This window comes from Chrysochloris asiatica, unplaced genomic scaffold, assembly GCF_000296735.1.
Source record: "Chrysochloris asiatica unplaced genomic scaffold, ChrAsi1.0 scaffold00052, whole genome shotgun sequence".
Classification (NCBI taxonomy): Eukaryota; Metazoa; Chordata; class Mammalia; order Afrosoricida; family Chrysochloridae; genus Chrysochloris; species Chrysochloris asiatica.
The window spans coordinates 5,501,971-5,518,821 of record NW_006408570.1 but is presented as its reverse complement, the minus strand read 5'-3'; the positions used below and the strand labels follow the sequence as shown (position 1 = coordinate 5,518,821).

Here is a 16,851-nt window from a genome sequence, read left to right as displayed (position 1 = left end):
CATACTTCGGACATATTGTCAGGAGGGAGCAGTCACTGGAGAAGGATATCATGTTTGGTAAGGTGGAGGGTCAGAGAAAAAGAGAAAGACCCCCAGCGAGATGGACTGGTCAAGTGGCAACATCGATGGACTCAAGCGTGGCAACAGTAGCGAGGTTGGCCCAAGAATCGGGCAATGTTTCGTTTTGCTGTGCACAAGGTCGCTACCAACTTGATGGCACCTAACAACAACCCAAGGACAAGTCTGGTAATGTCAAATTTATGTTAAAGAAACAAATCTAGAGGAAGATAAAGTTTCTAGAGCCAATGCATATATATATATACATACATATATATACCACGATCAACCTTGAATTTTTTAATCACAGGACAATTGACAGAAGTGAGGAAGATGCCAGGCAAATACCTATGAGAGGAAGACCCATCTTGACAACTAACCACAAAGAAAATGCAGTTTCTCTTGCCCAGTTTTCAAGAGCTGTTGGAGTGTTACAAACCAAGAGGCACTTATAAAAAGTAGCACTTACGATGCAACTAAATAAAACATTCTGGCTTAGTCTTACGGAACACTGATGTTGACAGACCTAGATTGAGGAGTTGGTATAAAAATCTTTTCCTCAATTAAGGGAAAACCCCTCAATCTTTTCAACCATATTTTACAACTTGGTGCTATCTGCAGTTTGTCCCCGAAAGCTAACAGAAGGCAAAACAAACGAGCACAGAGCAAATGAGCATCCGTGTTATACTTTGGGACTCACTAACCATGCTTCATTCAGCACTTTCATGTAAGCATACAGCCTTTTTTTGTGTGTGTGTGGCTATAATTTTTAGATTCCATATTTTCAAAGAGATTCTGTTTCACAGTGCTTTGCAAAAACAAAAAATGCTCTGTAAGCAACAAAATCCACAACTACCCACTGCTTCTTAAACCTATAGTTCGACAATGACAGGGAAATCTATTTTAGCAACTCACAGTTGTACAAAGTTTTAAGGTTATTTAAGGGCAGGTTTAATTCTGACAAGGAGGAAAATATCAATGTTATGTAAAACTATCTAATAACTAGGAATGGAACCTAGAATGAAAGTTGAAATAGCATTTACCATCTTTATAACAATTTAGAGTCTATACAGCTATTTCAAATAAACTATGTCATTCTGAGCCTCGTAACCAACTGATAAAGGAGTTGTTGGTGGGAGTGTGCCGTGGAGTCGGTTCCAACTCATAGCGACCCTGTACAGGGTTTCCGAGGCTGTAAATCTTTACAGGAGCAGAAAGCCTCATCTTTCTCCCGTGGAATAGCTGGTAGTTTTGAACTGTTGACCGTGAGATTAGCAGCCCTACTCATAACCACTATGCTATCAGAGCTCCTTGATAAAGGAGGTAAGATAGGTTTTAATATTCTCGACTTTATGGATGAGAACACTGAGCCTAAGTGACTAGATAAAGATTACTTAACCACTGAGTAGCTAGAAGCCAGGTCTTATAAATTCTAATATATTTCCCTCGTCAAAAGATTAATTAACTTTACAAAAGAAACAGGGATATGGATAAATGGATAGGAATGTGTAACAAGAACAGTACTAAAACCTCAGCTTCTTCATCCATAAAAAGGGATGTTACTTGACGTCTAGCACTCAGTATTATTTGTAGTATCAAAGGAAATGTGATGTGAGAACATTTTTAAAAGTGTAAAATAACAATGTCAAGTTACCGAAAGGCATGGAGAAGGTGGACATAGGCTATATACAAAAACAAACAAAAACCAAACCAAAATGGCTGGACACTATGGTATACTGCATGTGTTTTTATGGTTAAAAACAAACTTGCAATTTGTGTAGGTACCAGGGAGCATCGAACCCTTAATCCTTTCCTCACTTAGCCCTTCCTGTAACTCAGGCTAAGGATGGATGCAGCTTGAGTCCCGGCACCAGCTTTGCAGCTCACTGTATGAAAGTGACTTATCAAAGGTACTGCCAGCATACCTGGAGGGCACAGCAAAGAAAAGAGCCTCAATCTGAGTCCTTTTCTCTCTTCTCTTTAAGAACCCTGGTGGCCTCATGGGGTAGCAGCTCACGGTCCATGATTCAAACCCACCAGTCGCACCAAGGGAGAAAGTTGAGACCGTCTGCTCCAGTAACCATTTGTTGTTGTTGTTAAGTGCCACTGAGTCGGTTCTGACTCACACTGACCCTGTCCAGGGTTTCCAAGGAGCAGCTGGTGAGCTTGAACCACCGACACTGCAGTTCAAACCAACTTTGCAGTCCAGTGCATTAACCCACAGCACTACACCAGGACTCTCGGAAACCCTATGGATAAGTCAGAATTGACTTGATGGCAATGGGATATTGAAACAGCCCTCAAGTGATAAAGTGGATAAAACAGGATATCACTTTGTTGTGCATCTAGTTGGTTCTGACTCATACCAACTCAGTATAGGGTTTTGCAAGGAGCAGCTGGTAGGTACGAACTTCCGACATTGTGGTTAGCAGTCCAGTGGGTATCCTACACTAGGACTCTGATATTGGTATAATTTTAAAGTTTTTATTCAAGGAATACTACAAGTAAGGTTTGGTGTTGTTGTGAAGTGACGTTGAGTCGGTTCTGATTCATAGCGACCCTGTATAGAGTTTCAAGGAGTGGCTGGTGAGTTTGAACTGCTGACCTTGCAGTTCAAACCAACCTTGCAGCTCAGTGCTTTTTTATCAACCTTTATTATGCCTTAAAAAACAAAAAACTTTGTTGTGAATTGGGTAAAGTTTTACAGAGCAAATCAGCTTTCCACTCAATAAGTCACACACATTTTGTTCAACGGTATTGACTGCAGTCCCAACCATGTAACATCACTTAGCTCACTTCCTCTCTGTGTTTCTTGTTTCTATTCCTCCTCCTTTTCCTAACCCTTCTGAACTTGGTCTTGTGGTAAATGCTGCCCTTTTGATCTCAAATGACTGACTATTTGTTATGACACTGTGAAAAAAAATTTATTGTTACTTTTATTATGCATGTTATATTACAAAATAAAAGCATAAAAGAGACAACGGATGGAAAGGAAGTCACTCATAATTCCATCATCATTGTCATAATCATTATTAGCATTTTCACCCATGCTTATAGGTTTTTTTCTCCCCTACATGGTGAGAATCATAATGGACTAATGTTCTTTTCAATACAGAGCCCTTTAACAAAAATTGGAGGGTGTGAGTGGGGGATTGAACATTTATTAGCATGTGGAATAAAATCTAGCACAAACTGGACTGATTTTATTAACTTTGCTGGTGTGCCAAAGATACGTTTTCCCCTCTTAGTAAAATTATACAAAAGTACCTGTGACAGTATTTTAAATTTAGACCACTTTCACAGAGTATTTAAATGGGAACTCATAAAAGGCCTTTGAACATAAGAATTAAGCTGCTTATCCCCAGAACACTTCTATTTACCTACCTGGTGCATCAGGTACTTGAAGAGGAATGAAAGGATCAGAAACGCTTAGAAGCGGCAGGCTAGAATCCACAGTCTGCCCACCCTTCCGTTTTTCAGCTGAAGTCGTTTGGAAGAGGGACAATGGTCAAAGGGAGAGAAAAAGAGACAAGCAGAAAAACATCAAGTAAATCTAGATGAATTTACTATCTACTAACTCAACAGCTCACACTATAGAGCAAGTCTAAAGAGAAAAAAAGTGGGATGAGGAGATAAAATCCAGGGTAATGGCCAAGTAGTATGAGAGACATAATCTAATCTGTGAACATACCACTGTGAGATACAATTAATGATAGGCCCAGGATACGCAGAGAAATCTGAAATTCACAGGCATCAACACAATCCTCTTACTCACTGCCACTGAGCCAATTCCAACTCACAGCAGCATGACAAAACAGAGTAGAGCTGCCCTGTAGGGTTTCCAAGGCAGTAAGTGTTTAGGAGAGCAGACTGCCATATCTTTCTCCCGAGGTGGTCTGGTGAGTTCAAATCACTGACCTTTCAGTTAGCAGCCAAGTATTTACCAACTGCGCCACCAGGGCTCCTTTCACAATACTGTTAAGTAGGCCCTCTTGAGATCTCAGCAGTTTCCCCATGCACTTATGTGCCTGTATGTGTGGTTTTACACAAACTTATCACATGAATAGATGAAGTGTAACCTCCACCACCACAGTCAGGGTCCAGAATTGTTCCTTTACAAGATTCCTTGTGCTGCCCCCTTCAGGGTCATGCCCACTCCTTACTCCTGTTCCTGTCTCTTGGAAACCACAAATTTGTTCTCCAACTCTCTAGTTTTATCACTGTGAGAATGTTATTAAAGTGGGTTTTTAACTAAGGATCTTTAAAGGTAGAGGGAGGAAGAGAAGGATAAAATCACTGCTCAGAGTCTCAGAAATATTGTTAAATGAGACAGAATAAACGGTATTGAAAGACACAAGTAAAAGACAAAACTGAGTATCTAGCATTATTCAATTTCAATGTAAGTGTCTATGCAGGAATAAAACGCCAGACATGGAGACTGTGAAATGGCAGCAATGATTCTCTTTCTGTTTTCTTCTTACCATTGCTGACCAGAATTAGAATGAAAAGATTCTGCAACACGTAAGAGGCAAGCTGGATGTAACAACGAAAGAATAGAAAGAAACAAACAAAAATATCTGGGGGGAATTAAAATCCGCACTGGTTACTAAGAAAAGAAATCGCCTTATTGGGCGAAGAATCCAAATTAAGAAGCCTTTCCAGAACTTCAAAGAAAAAATAAAGGATTAAAGCAGCAATAAGATATATGGGAAGTAAAGACAGAAAACTCAGTGGTGGTGGTGGTTACATGGAGACGGTTCGGACTCATGGCGACCCTGCATAGAGCTTCTGAGGCTGTAAATCTTTATGGCAACAGAAAGCTTCATCTTTCTCCTGTGAAATGATTGGTAGATTTGAACTGATGATCTTGAGGTTAGCATCCCAACTTTTAACATACTACAGTACTAGAGTTTCTTAGAAAACTCAGTGGTGGTGATGGTGGCGTGCCACGGAGTCAGTTCTAATTGATAGGGACCCTGAATAGGTTTCCGAGGCTGTCAATCTTCACAGGATCAGAAAGTGTCATCTTTCTCCCTTGGAGCGATTGGTCAATTCGAACTACTGACCGTGCGGTTAGCAGCCCAGCTTGCAATACACTACACTACCAGGGTTCTTAAATTATTTTATTTATTTGTTTATATTAAGGTTTGAATAAAAGCTTACAGAGCAAATTAGTTTTTCCTTTGTACGCATTGTCTTCCGTGCGTCAGTTACAATCCTCTCACTGTAATACCACTCTTCTTTTCTCCCTGGGTTCCCTGTTTTTATCCATCCTTCTTTCCTGTGTCCCTTTTCCTGTCATCTAGGCTTTATTTTTGGACAAATGCTGCCTTTTTGATCTGTATAAGGTACAGTATCTTTAAATTCTGGGTCCGTTTTCTTTAAATTCCATTTTTCCACAAACTTTTTGATGCTAGTGGCACTGTAGGATAAGCACTGGACCATAAAGTTGATCTGAGCCAGAAGGTCAGTGGTTCAAACCCACCGGCTGCTCCTCAGAAACCCCATACAGGGTCGCTATGAGTCGGAACTGACTTAAGAACAACATATACTTGATTGTTCTGAGGAGTCCTTTCTTACAGGTGTAATAACTAGTTTTCTTAGAGGAGAGCAGAATAATGAAAAACATGAGATGAATGACAAAGATACAGTAGAAGAAAATCTTCCTGAGAAAAAGAAATCTTTGAATTTGTACATACTAACTGCTCACCAGGTTTTGGGCAAAATGCATAATGAGAAAATGTTTAATTAAAAAGATAAAAAACAAAAGTTACAGAATTATAAGATAGAAAAAAAGGAGATTTTATAAATCCAAGAGCTGGCTTTGAAATGATACTAGCAAGAAACCTCTAGCTGAAACACAAAAACATACAATTACAGTTGATATAATACAAAGAAAATATAAAACACTGCTAAGTATGATCCTAAGGAGCTCTGGTAGCACAGTGGTTACGAATTGGGCTGTGAACCACAAGGTCAGCAGTTTGAAACTACCAGCTGTTCCACAGGTGAAAGATAAGGCTTTCTGGTCCTGTAAAGATTTATAGCCTTGGAAAACCTGTATAGGGTCGCTATGAGTCAGAATCGACTTCACAGCACATAACAACAACAACAACAACAAGTATGATTCTATGACAAAAGTTTAAAAGGGCAGTTGATCGGCTAGGAAAACATAATGATTAAATTTGACCCAATTAGTGGCAGAAGAGCTGAGAGTCCGGGTGTCTAATGTGTGCCAGCTCGGCCACTCACTAGCTACGTGAGCTTGTAGAGTGGGGATGAGACATTAACTGCAAAGACTTGGTATGACGGTTACATGAGATAATACTTGCATAGCACAAATGACAAATGGAGAAAAATGCTTACTAAATATGCACATGAAGAGCTCATACAAATTATAACAAACAAATGAAAAGGCAAGTAACGTGAACAACACTATGCCTAAAAGAAATAAACATAATCAGTAAATAAACATAAGGGACCTTAGTGGCTCCATGTAATAAGCACTGGACTGCAAACCACAAGGTCTGCTGTGGGAGCCCACCAATCGCTCCTCAGGAGGAAGATGAAGCTTTCTGCTCCCATGAAGATGTAAAGTCTCGGAAATCCTACACAGAGTCGCTGTGAGTGAGAACCGACTGAATGGTACTTAACAAAAAAAAAACTACCAGTGGGAATATAGGGGGAAGTACGATCATTCACTGTTGATGGAATGAACATCTGTACAGCAGTCTTAGAATGTCATTTGGAAGTATATATCAAAAACCTCAAAACACACAAAAGATCTCCTAGAAGTTATCAGTTAAGAAACTGTAAAGGATATAACAAAAATTTAGCTTTGAGAATGTTTATGTGAGGGAAAATTGGTAAAATGTATATATTCATCAAATGGGATCTTAAGTACAATCTGTAACTATTCTTCCATTTCACATTTTGTTGTAGAAAACCAAAACTAAACTCAATTCTGACTCACAGCTATTCTATTAGAGTAGAAAGGCCCCATGGGGCTTTACAGAAGCAGATTAGCACCTTTTTATCCCATGGTAGCTTCAAACCACCAACCTTTTGGTTACAAGCTGAGCACTCAGTAAGTGTGCCACCAACTGACATAGAGAACTATTAATTCCATGGAACATTTATAAAATGATTAACAAACTGAGTCGCAGAAAATCCCTTGGCAATACTCTAAAGCAAAAATTGTACATGGCATACTGATTGCAATGCAATTACAATACAACTGAAATAACTCTTGTTTAAAGAGGAAATCAAATCTGCAATTTAAAAAATATCCAGAAAAAAAGAGTAATATGAGAGTATTACATATCAAATATTATGACATGGCATTCAAGGTTCTAATCAGATATAACTTTGTGACATTCAGAAAACTACTTACATACCTAAAAAAAAAAGCAAAAAGAAAGAATATTTAAGTCTAAAGCAGAAATTAATTGTTGTTGTTATTTTTAAGTGCCATCGACTCAGTTCCAACCCATAGTGACACTGTATAGAGCATCTGAGGAGTGGCTGGTGAGCCTGAACCACCGGCCTTGCAGTTCAAACAACTTTGCAGTACAGTGCATTAAGCCAGAGCACCAAGAGATCAATTTTGGAAGTATTTCAAATTTCAGATCCTAAAAGTTCTATTTAAAATCTTATGTTCATTGCTGAAGGAGTTACAACATAAAACACTGAAATCAAGATAATGTTTAAAAAGAATTCTTAATTAAATTAAATATATTAGAATATACCTGCATAAAGAAATATAATGCAGATATTCTAAAAATTACATTTTAGGAGTTATTTTAATGATGGAGAAAATGTGCCAGATTTAGTAAGTAAAAACATTAGGCTTCAAACATAGTTATGGGCAATGAATACAATGTATGCCTATCTGCACATATAACAAAAAACCAAACCCATTGCTATCAAGTTGATTCTGACTCAGCAACCCTGTACAGGGTTCCCAAGGCTATAAATCTTTGTTGGAGTAGACAGTCTAATAATATTTCTCTTGTAGAGCAGCTGGTAGGTTTGAAGTACCAAGCTTGTGGTTAGCAGCCCAATACTAAATACATAGAGATGTAATCAGAGTCTTCAACTGAACCCTAAAATTATGTACAAAATCATGATCACATGCATTTTGTAAACGAGAAGATCCACGTAACTTTCATTGTTGTTGTTGTTATGTGCCATTAAGTCGATTCCAACCAATAGCAACCCTGTATAGGGTTTCCAAGGAGCAGCTGGTGAGCCTGAACCACCGACCTTGTAGTTCAAATGACTTTGCAGTCTGACGCATTAGCCCACAGTGCCACACCGGGACTCCTAACTTTCATTAGATTGCCCAAAATATCTTATCTGTGACCTTAACAAAGACTAAATGTCACTAACCGTCATCAACCTAAAATCTCTATGCTACTTCTCAGGTCATGGTGGATTTAACTTTCTACTCAATACTTTTTTGGTGGTATAAAATACCAATTTTCATATAGTAAATATATATAAAGTTTATTAATAAAGGAAAAATTCCATTTCTTAAGGCATCTACAAGGAGCTCTGGTAGTGTAGTGGTTACAAATTGGGCTGCTAACCTCAGAGTCAGCTGTTCAAAACTACCAGCTGTTCTGAGGGAGAAAGATGAGGCTTTCTGCTCCTGTTTAGGATTTACAGCCTCAGAAACCCTATGCACAGTCGCTATGAGCTGGAACCGACTCCACAGCACACAACAACAATAAAAAGTCTTCTACAATTGAAAAAGAGGAAAAAAAAAAAAAACATTTAAAAATGACTCCTTACTCCAGAAGCAAACATACAGACAAATATAGCTTAACAGAGTCTTAGACAGGACAGATCTTAAAATTATTCAAGTCAAGTTTGACAGTGCACATACTCTCTGAGGATGGGGTGGGGTGAGAGAGGACTTCCTTGGTTTAATGTTAGACTGGAGTTCTGGTATGGCATTGTAGGATAAGTACTCGACTGCAAGGTCGGTTTGAACCATAAGGCTGATAGTTCAAGCTCGTCAGCCACTCCTTGGAAACCTTTCACAGGGTTGGTAAGAGTAGGAACTGACTCTTCGGCACTTAACAGCATTAGATAGGAGTCCTGGTGTGGCACTATAGGATAAGCACCAGACAGCACGGATGGCGGTTCTAACTCACCAACTATGTAATTTTGCTGTTGTTGTTGTTAAGTACTGTCGAGTTGGTTCTGACTCATAGTGACCCTTAACAACATCACTTAACAACAACGTTAGATAGCTGGTGAGTTTGAACCACCAAACTTGCTGTCCGGTGCTTATCCTACAATGCCACACCGGGACTCCAATATAACGTTCTTAAGTGCCATCGGGTTGGTTCCGATTCATAGTGACTCTGTATAAGGTTTCCCAGGTGTGGCTGGTGAGTTTGAACAGCTGACCTTGCAGTTTGGCGCTTATCCTATAGTGATACACCAGATAGTGATAGACACTATTTACTGTGCCTCATTTTATTGCATCTCGCTTTATTGTGCTTCGCACATAGAGTGTTTTTTTCACAAACTAAAGTTTTGTGGCAACTCCGTGTGGATTAAGTCTATGTTGTTGTTGTTGTTGTTAGCTGCCATCGAGTTGGTACCGACTCATAGTGACCTTATGCCCAGAACAAAACACCGCCCGATCCTGGGCCAACCTCACTACTGTTGCCGCACTTCAGTCCATCGATGTTGCCACCTGGCCAATCCATCTCGTTGGGGGTCTGCCTCTTTTTCTCTGACCCTCCACCTTACCAAACATGATATCCTTCTGCAGTGACTCGTCCCTCCTCACAATATGTCTGAAGTATGAGAGACTAAGTTTGGCCATCCTGGCCTCCAAGGAGCACTCTGGCTGCACTTCTTCCAACACAGACCTGTTCTTTTGGCATCCCTTGACACTTTCAATATTCTCCTCCTACATCATAACTCAACAGCACCAATTATTCTATGGTCCTCCTTATTCATTGTCCAGCTTTCACATGCATGTGAGGTTATTGAAAATACCATGGCTTGGGTCAGGCGCACCTTAGTCTTCAAGCTGATAGCTTTGCTCTTCAACACTTTAAAAAAAAGTCTTGTGCAGCAGATTTGCCTAATGCAATATATCGTTTGATTTCTTGACTGCTGCTTCTGTGAGTGTTGACAGTTGATCCAAGAAGAATGAAGTCCTTGACAACTTCAATCTGTTCTCCATTGATAAGAATGTTGTTTATTGGTCCAATGGTGAGGACTTTTGTTTTCTTTACATTGAGATGCAATCCATACAGAAGGATATGCTCTTTGATCTTCATCAGTAAATGTTTTAAATCCTCTTCATTTTCACCAAGCAAGGTTGTATCATCTGCGTATCGCAGGTTGCTAATGAGTCTTCCTCCAATCCTGATGCCACATTTTTCTTCACAGAACCCAGCTTCTCGGATTATTTGCTCAGCATGCAGGTTGAATAAATATGGTGAAAGAATACAAGCCTGTCACACACCTTTCTTAATTTTAAACCATTCAGTGTTCCCACGTTCTGTTCAAACAACTGCCTCTTGGTCCATATACAGATTCCTCATGAGCACAATTAAGTGTTCCGGAATACTCACACTTCACAATATTGTCCACAGCTTGTCATGATCCACACAATCGAAAGCCTTTGCATAGTCAGTAAAACACAGTTAAACATTTTTCTGATATTCTCTGCTTTCAGCCAAGATCCATTGGATTAAGTCTATAGGTACTAATTTTCTAATCACATGTGCTTGCTTACTTGTCTCTGTATTCCATTTTGGTAATTTTCACAATACTCCAAATATTTCTGTAATACTATTGCACACTTAATAAAACACTCCAAGGTATGCTTATAACATAAGCATAACTTTTTTATGTGTGAGTCGCTTTTTTGTAGTGGTCTGGAACTGAAGCCAAATACTTATGAGGTATGCTTATATTGCTCTTCAAATTTAAAAACATTTAGATATGCCCATGGGATACAGAACAGCTGGCTATGCTACTACCAGATGAATTTGTACTTTTAATTCAAAGTGATTCTAGATTTTCCCCCATTCCTACCTTTCTGATTAGAAACCTTGTTAAAGAAAGAAAGTGTAAGTCACTGCATGCATAAAGTTAACAGTGAGTCTCCTATTCAGGGCATTTGCCATACTAACCACTTCCAGGAGAAAATGAGGATGTCGCAAATCCATCGCTTTGAGCAGGTTGAAAGCCTGGGATCAAACTCTCAGCTGAGCCTCCAAGCTTCTCAGGATGTTTGCCTGGAGGGACAAAATACCACTCAGATCACTTCAGCCAGAATACTGTAATTAATACACACAAACAAGGTGAAGGGTATTGTCTGAACTGACTGCTAGATTTGGTTTCTTTTACTGAATTAAGGCAACATTTAGTTCTTTTGAGATCTCTGTTTAGTCATTTCAGTAACGGAGACAGCAGCTATGAAGAGGAAGGGGAGGTTTTAAGAACAGAAGAGAGAGTACAGAGCGAAGCCTCAAAGCTGAGGCACGTTACTCAGAAGGCATGCCTCTGGCCATCACTCTGAATCTATTTCATTTTATATATCATTCAAATGAGTTCAGCATCTATTTTCCCTCTTGGAAGAATGAGAAGAGGGAGTCGTGGAGATAGCAGGAGAGCGACTGTAAGAGGGACAGCAAGGACAGCAGTTTCATGTGAAAGCTTGACAGCTGAACAGTAAGAAGGAGAAATTATTAAAAATAGATTCAAGAATTTAAAAAAAACAACCAAAATGTCACTTAATTGGGTACAAAAAAAATACTCGTTTTCAACAGGCCATGAAGATATTTCTATTTATTGTCCAGAACATTAATTATCATACAAAACAATGAAATTGCCAAAGAAAGTTAAATTCTATGCTGTGTCCTTTGTTTAAAAACTAAGAAAGTAATGATGGATTTGAAAAAGATTTCTATAAAGTAACAGTGAAAGCGAAAATGTTAGACCAACATTTTACTGATTATTCCTTGACATGTGCTTTTGTCTAAGTTGATGTACTCAGCTCTATAGGAAATACAGTATTTTTCCCAGGTATAGGTTTTTGGTTTTCAAAATTAGACTGTGTGAGAGCAGAACCAATATCTTCTTTTTAGCTAATCTCTTTTCTGTGGTCAGTCAACAACACGAAACTCTGAACATAGTGAAAGATTCAACGTCGATCCACACGAGGGCAAACTCTCATGGGCAGGTAGTTAACAACTTTGTGGGACAACCCTCAATGAGATGGAAAGACACAAGCGCCATAACACAAGCCTCAAACATCCCAGCAATCGCTGTAGGACTAGGCAGTGTTTTGTTCTGTCTGACACAAGGCTGCCATATCTTGGAGCCAACTTGATGGCCACTAATAAATGTACTTGTTGGACGACAGGGAGAGGGCTGTCATCATCTCTCTCTAAGGAGTGACCAAGCTTGATACTTTCATCCTGATCTATACTACTGAATCTTTCTGACAACACAGCTTTCCCCCTAACATTCATATTCTGCTGCCCGCCATCCAAAACAGATCACGATTTCCTGAGGATGAAATACTGTAAAAATAAGTGGATTTTAACCTTCAAAAGTGGGCCTCTGAGGGAAAGAAAGACCCAACTCTACATTTTCATATTCATACAAAGATGTTTACCTATGCTTTATTGACTACGCAAAGACTTTTGATTGTGTGGATCATGACAAGCTATGGGCAACATTGCGAAGTATGAGTATTCCAGAATACTTAATTGTGCTCATGAGGAATCTGTACATGGACCAAGAGGCAGTAGTTTGAACAGAACATGGGAACACTGAATGGTTTAAAATTAAGAAAGGTGTGTGACAGGCTTGTATTCTTTCACCATATTTATTCAACCTGCATGCTGAGCAAATAATCCGAGAAGCTGGGTTCTGTGAAGAAAAATGTGGCATCAGGATTGGAGGAAGACTCATTAGCAACCTGCGATATGCAGATGATACAACCTTGCTTGGTGAAAGTGAAGAGGATTTAAAACATTTACTGATGAAGATCAAAGAGCACAGCCTTCGGTATAGATTACATCTCAATGTAAAGAAAACAAAAGTCCTCATCACTGGACCAACAAACAACATTCTTCCCAACGGAGAACAGATTGAAGTTGTCAAGGACTTCATTCTTCTTGGATCAACTGTCAACACTCATGGAAGCAACAGTCAAGAAATAAAATGACATATTGCGTTAGGCAAACCTGCTATTTTAAAAGACCTTTTTAAAGTGTTGAAGAGCAAAGCTGTCAGCTTGAGGACTAAGGTGCACCTGACCCAGGGCCATGGTATTTTCAATAACCTCATATGCATGCGAAAGCTGAACAGTGAATAAGGAAGACCATAGAAGAATTGATGCTTTTGAGTTATGGTGTTGGAGGAGAATATTGAAAGTGCCAAGGGCTGCCAAAAGAGCCAACAGATCTGTGTTGGAAGAAATGTAGTCAGAGTGTTCCTTGGAGGCTAGGATGTCCAAACTTAGTCTCTCATACTTCAGACAGGAGGGAACAGTCACTGGAGAAGGATATCATGTTTGGTAAGGTGGAGGGTCAGAGAAAGAGGAAGATCCCCAGTGAGATGGATTGGCAAAGTGGAGCATCAATGGGCTCAAGCATGCAACAATTGTGAGGTTGGCCCAGGATCGTGCAGTGTTCCATTCTGTTGTGATAGGGTTGCTATGAGTTGGTGGCACCGAACAACACCACCTCTCTAGAATTTAGGTTCAGTCTGACTTCTGGTATTTCTCAATACTGAGAATTTATAACCAAGAATCACAAAAAGACATCCATTACTCACCTTCCCCCAGCTTGGCAAAGTCCTTGTTGAGCAGTTCTTCAGCTGTGAGTTTGGAGAAATTGTCATCATCGAAGGGATTCCATGTAGAACTCTCTGAAGGGTTATAAACATTCTGCTGAGAGGTCCGAGGGGAGCCCGATGGAGTGGTGGTTGCAGATCTAGGTAAGTTGCCATCCCAACGAAATGAGAAAAACATAAAAATTGAACAAAATAGTCAACCTATTTTTTTTTTTCTTTCTCTTTTTCAGAATTGAATTCTTTTCTGAGTCAAACCATTATTTTCCATGGTGTTTTTCTAAAAAAGAGCTTTCTCTGGCAATTGAACAGCATCCACAGATATCCTTTCCACTTTGTGAAACAAATGTCTTCCTGTTCTTCATGACTCATTACCTCCCACTACTTCTTTAATCTCTAGCTTAGTTTGTTGGTCTTGGCTGCATCTCCGTCCAATTCAGGATTTCAAAGCATCCTGAATTTTAGGATTTAGGCTTCTGCATCCTGTGGTGCCCATCATAACAGCCACAATAACTGACCATTGGAGGGCTCGAACTAAGGCCTCTTCTCTTCAGGTTGCCTCCCGTTTTTCAAGGTCTGACATGTATACAATGAAAGGCCACCATAAGTGATCAAGATCACAATTACAGAGCAATAAAAACAGCTAACACCATCGTGATGGAGCTCTGGTAGCATAGTGGTTATGAATCGGAGTGTGAACCTCAAGGTCAGCAGTTCAAAACTACTAGCTGTTCCATGGGAGAAAGAAGAGGCTTTCTATTCACATAAAGATTTACAGCCTCGCAGGGTCGCTGTGAGTCGGAACTGACTCCATGGCACATAACCACCACCACCACCAACACCAACACCCTCACTTGCTTCCTTCTAAAGTCTCTCTTGACATTCTTTTAAATTTAGCTAGTGACTTTCTTCAAAGGCTTTCAACGTCAGAATGCATGATTCCAAGAATGTGGAGGGTCTGAAATTGCAGTTGTTCAACAAATAGTCATTGAAACCTATTTTATGGCTGGCACAGAGACAGTCACTAGGTTTACAAAGGTTGACTGAGACACGTTCACTGTCCTAAAGAAACTCAACGGGCTAAGTTAACCAGACTCACAAGTAAAGAGTGATAATACAGTGTGATATATGGTCAAGCAAAGATAGAGACAAAAATGATAAATGGTAGCAGAAGACTGAGACTACAAGGGTCAAGGGCAAGGTGACCTCTAACACGGTTCTTAATGAATAAATAAGCATGTCCTAGGTGGACAAGGAGGAGAGGGACAGCTAGAGGAGAGGGAACAGGATGACCAAAGGGCTCATGAAGGGGAAGAACGGTCTCCCAGTGTGATACAACTGGCTTTGGTGTGCTCACTGCTGAGTTCAGATACTATCCTACAGGCAGTGGGGAGCCACTGAAGAATTTCCAGTACGGAGCGACTTGGTTAGAGCAACACTCTATAGAGCATGGAATGAATGAGAGAATGCAAATAGTGAGTGAAGCAGAAAATTATTTTTAAGAATAGTATGGTACATGCACTACATATTTCTTATTAAACACATACATACATCACATATCCATCCATAAGCATGCATATGCAAAGAATCACAGCAGTCACAGCTAATGGCAGACCCTGCCCACAAAGGTAGAAAGATACAGGGGAAGTGCCACATACTTGGACTTATTGAGACTGGCCTCAGCTGCAGCTGCCTGGAGCAGCTGAGTTGATTTGCTGGCAGGGACCCCAAAGACTGCACTGTGGGTTACATCACTGAGAATCCGCCTGTGCCCAGCACGTTGGGTCTTGGGGGACGATGGAGGAGTGAGAGATCCGAGCTTCTGGCCCTGGATGGCAGGAGGTGGGGTTGTCTGAACCTTTGGCTGTTGTCTTATTGGGGCTTGAATCTGTTAGAAAGAGAGGTGGAAAGTGTTCCCAAAAAAAGAAAAGGAAAAAGAAAAACAAATACATAGACCTAACAAAAAGCCACTTGAATACTAATGTGGGACTCAAACAGCTAAGTTTATCAATAATAGCCTAAAAGAAAAACTAGGCATTGATAAACCGAGCTGCAACTCTGAGATTGACATCAACATCTAATTTCCCCGGCACTTTTATATAAAACTTTGAATCCACATCAGCAACGATATATAGGGTAACCATAGTTAATTCAACCCAGAGTATACGACTGCAGAAGTTAGTCATAGTTCTAAATATCTAGACTGTTTCCTAAAGGATGACTTTCTGCATCTGGGGTTTGATAGGAACTTGTCCAGAATGTCTTGTGAGACGGTCAGAAGTCAATGAAGATGGAGTCCCGGCTAAAGTGCGCGTGAGCAGCATGGTTTCTGCAGAGAGAGTGCTGTCTCTCTGACAATGGTGAGATGAGGAGTCACAAGTGTGTCATATGCAATGCTACTGTGATTAAAGAAATGATAGTGCTTTTCTCTGTTGTCCATCATTTTTTTTTTTTAAATAAAAAATGCATATGGAAGCTTTATTTTAATAATTTTTGATCAAGTGATACAGAGGATTACTAGCAAATTTCATCCACAATTCTTGAAAGGTATTTTCATATTTTAAAAGAGAATGAAAGTTACTGTGAAGATACTTTCATGTCTTTTGATATTTGTAGGAAAGTACATAAAAATATGTATTATATAAAATCTAACTGCAAACATACTATTTGAAAACTTAAACATATAAATTCCTCCTAAGTTTGCACTGCTTGCAAATATAATGCAAAACAAAATATAAAGACCATTTTTTTTTAATCAGCAATTTTTTTATTAAGAAGGCCAACTCATTTTCAAAACCATTTTCTATTGACAAACTGCTGGTGTCTTATTTGATGTGATTACTAATTTTCAAAATCTGCTGCACAGGAACGTTTTAAAGTGTTGAAGAGCAAAGATGTCAGCTTGAGGACTAAGGTGCGCCTGACCCAAGCCATGGTATTTTCAATAACCTCATA

At 39.6% G+C, this 16,851-nt stretch overlaps 1 protein-coding gene across 1 annotated transcript in view; it reads right to left on the bottom strand.

The window, feature by feature from the left end:
- The window catches only part of AAK1 (AP2 associated kinase 1), a 229,753-nt gene that overhangs the window by 12,174 nt on the left and 200,728 nt on the right, over positions 1–16,851 (bottom strand). Inside the window, exons 13-16 of the mRNA XM_006862930.1 lie at positions 15,555–15,784; positions 13,882–14,039; positions 11,226–11,330; positions 3,442–3,537 (exon numbers count right to left, since the gene is read on the bottom strand). Coding sequence (XP_006862992.1) covers positions 3,442–3,537; positions 11,226–11,330; positions 13,882–14,039; positions 15,555–15,784 — 589 coding nt within the window. The remainder of the gene's footprint in view (positions 1–3,441; positions 3,538–11,225; positions 11,331–13,881; positions 14,040–15,554; positions 15,785–16,851) is intronic.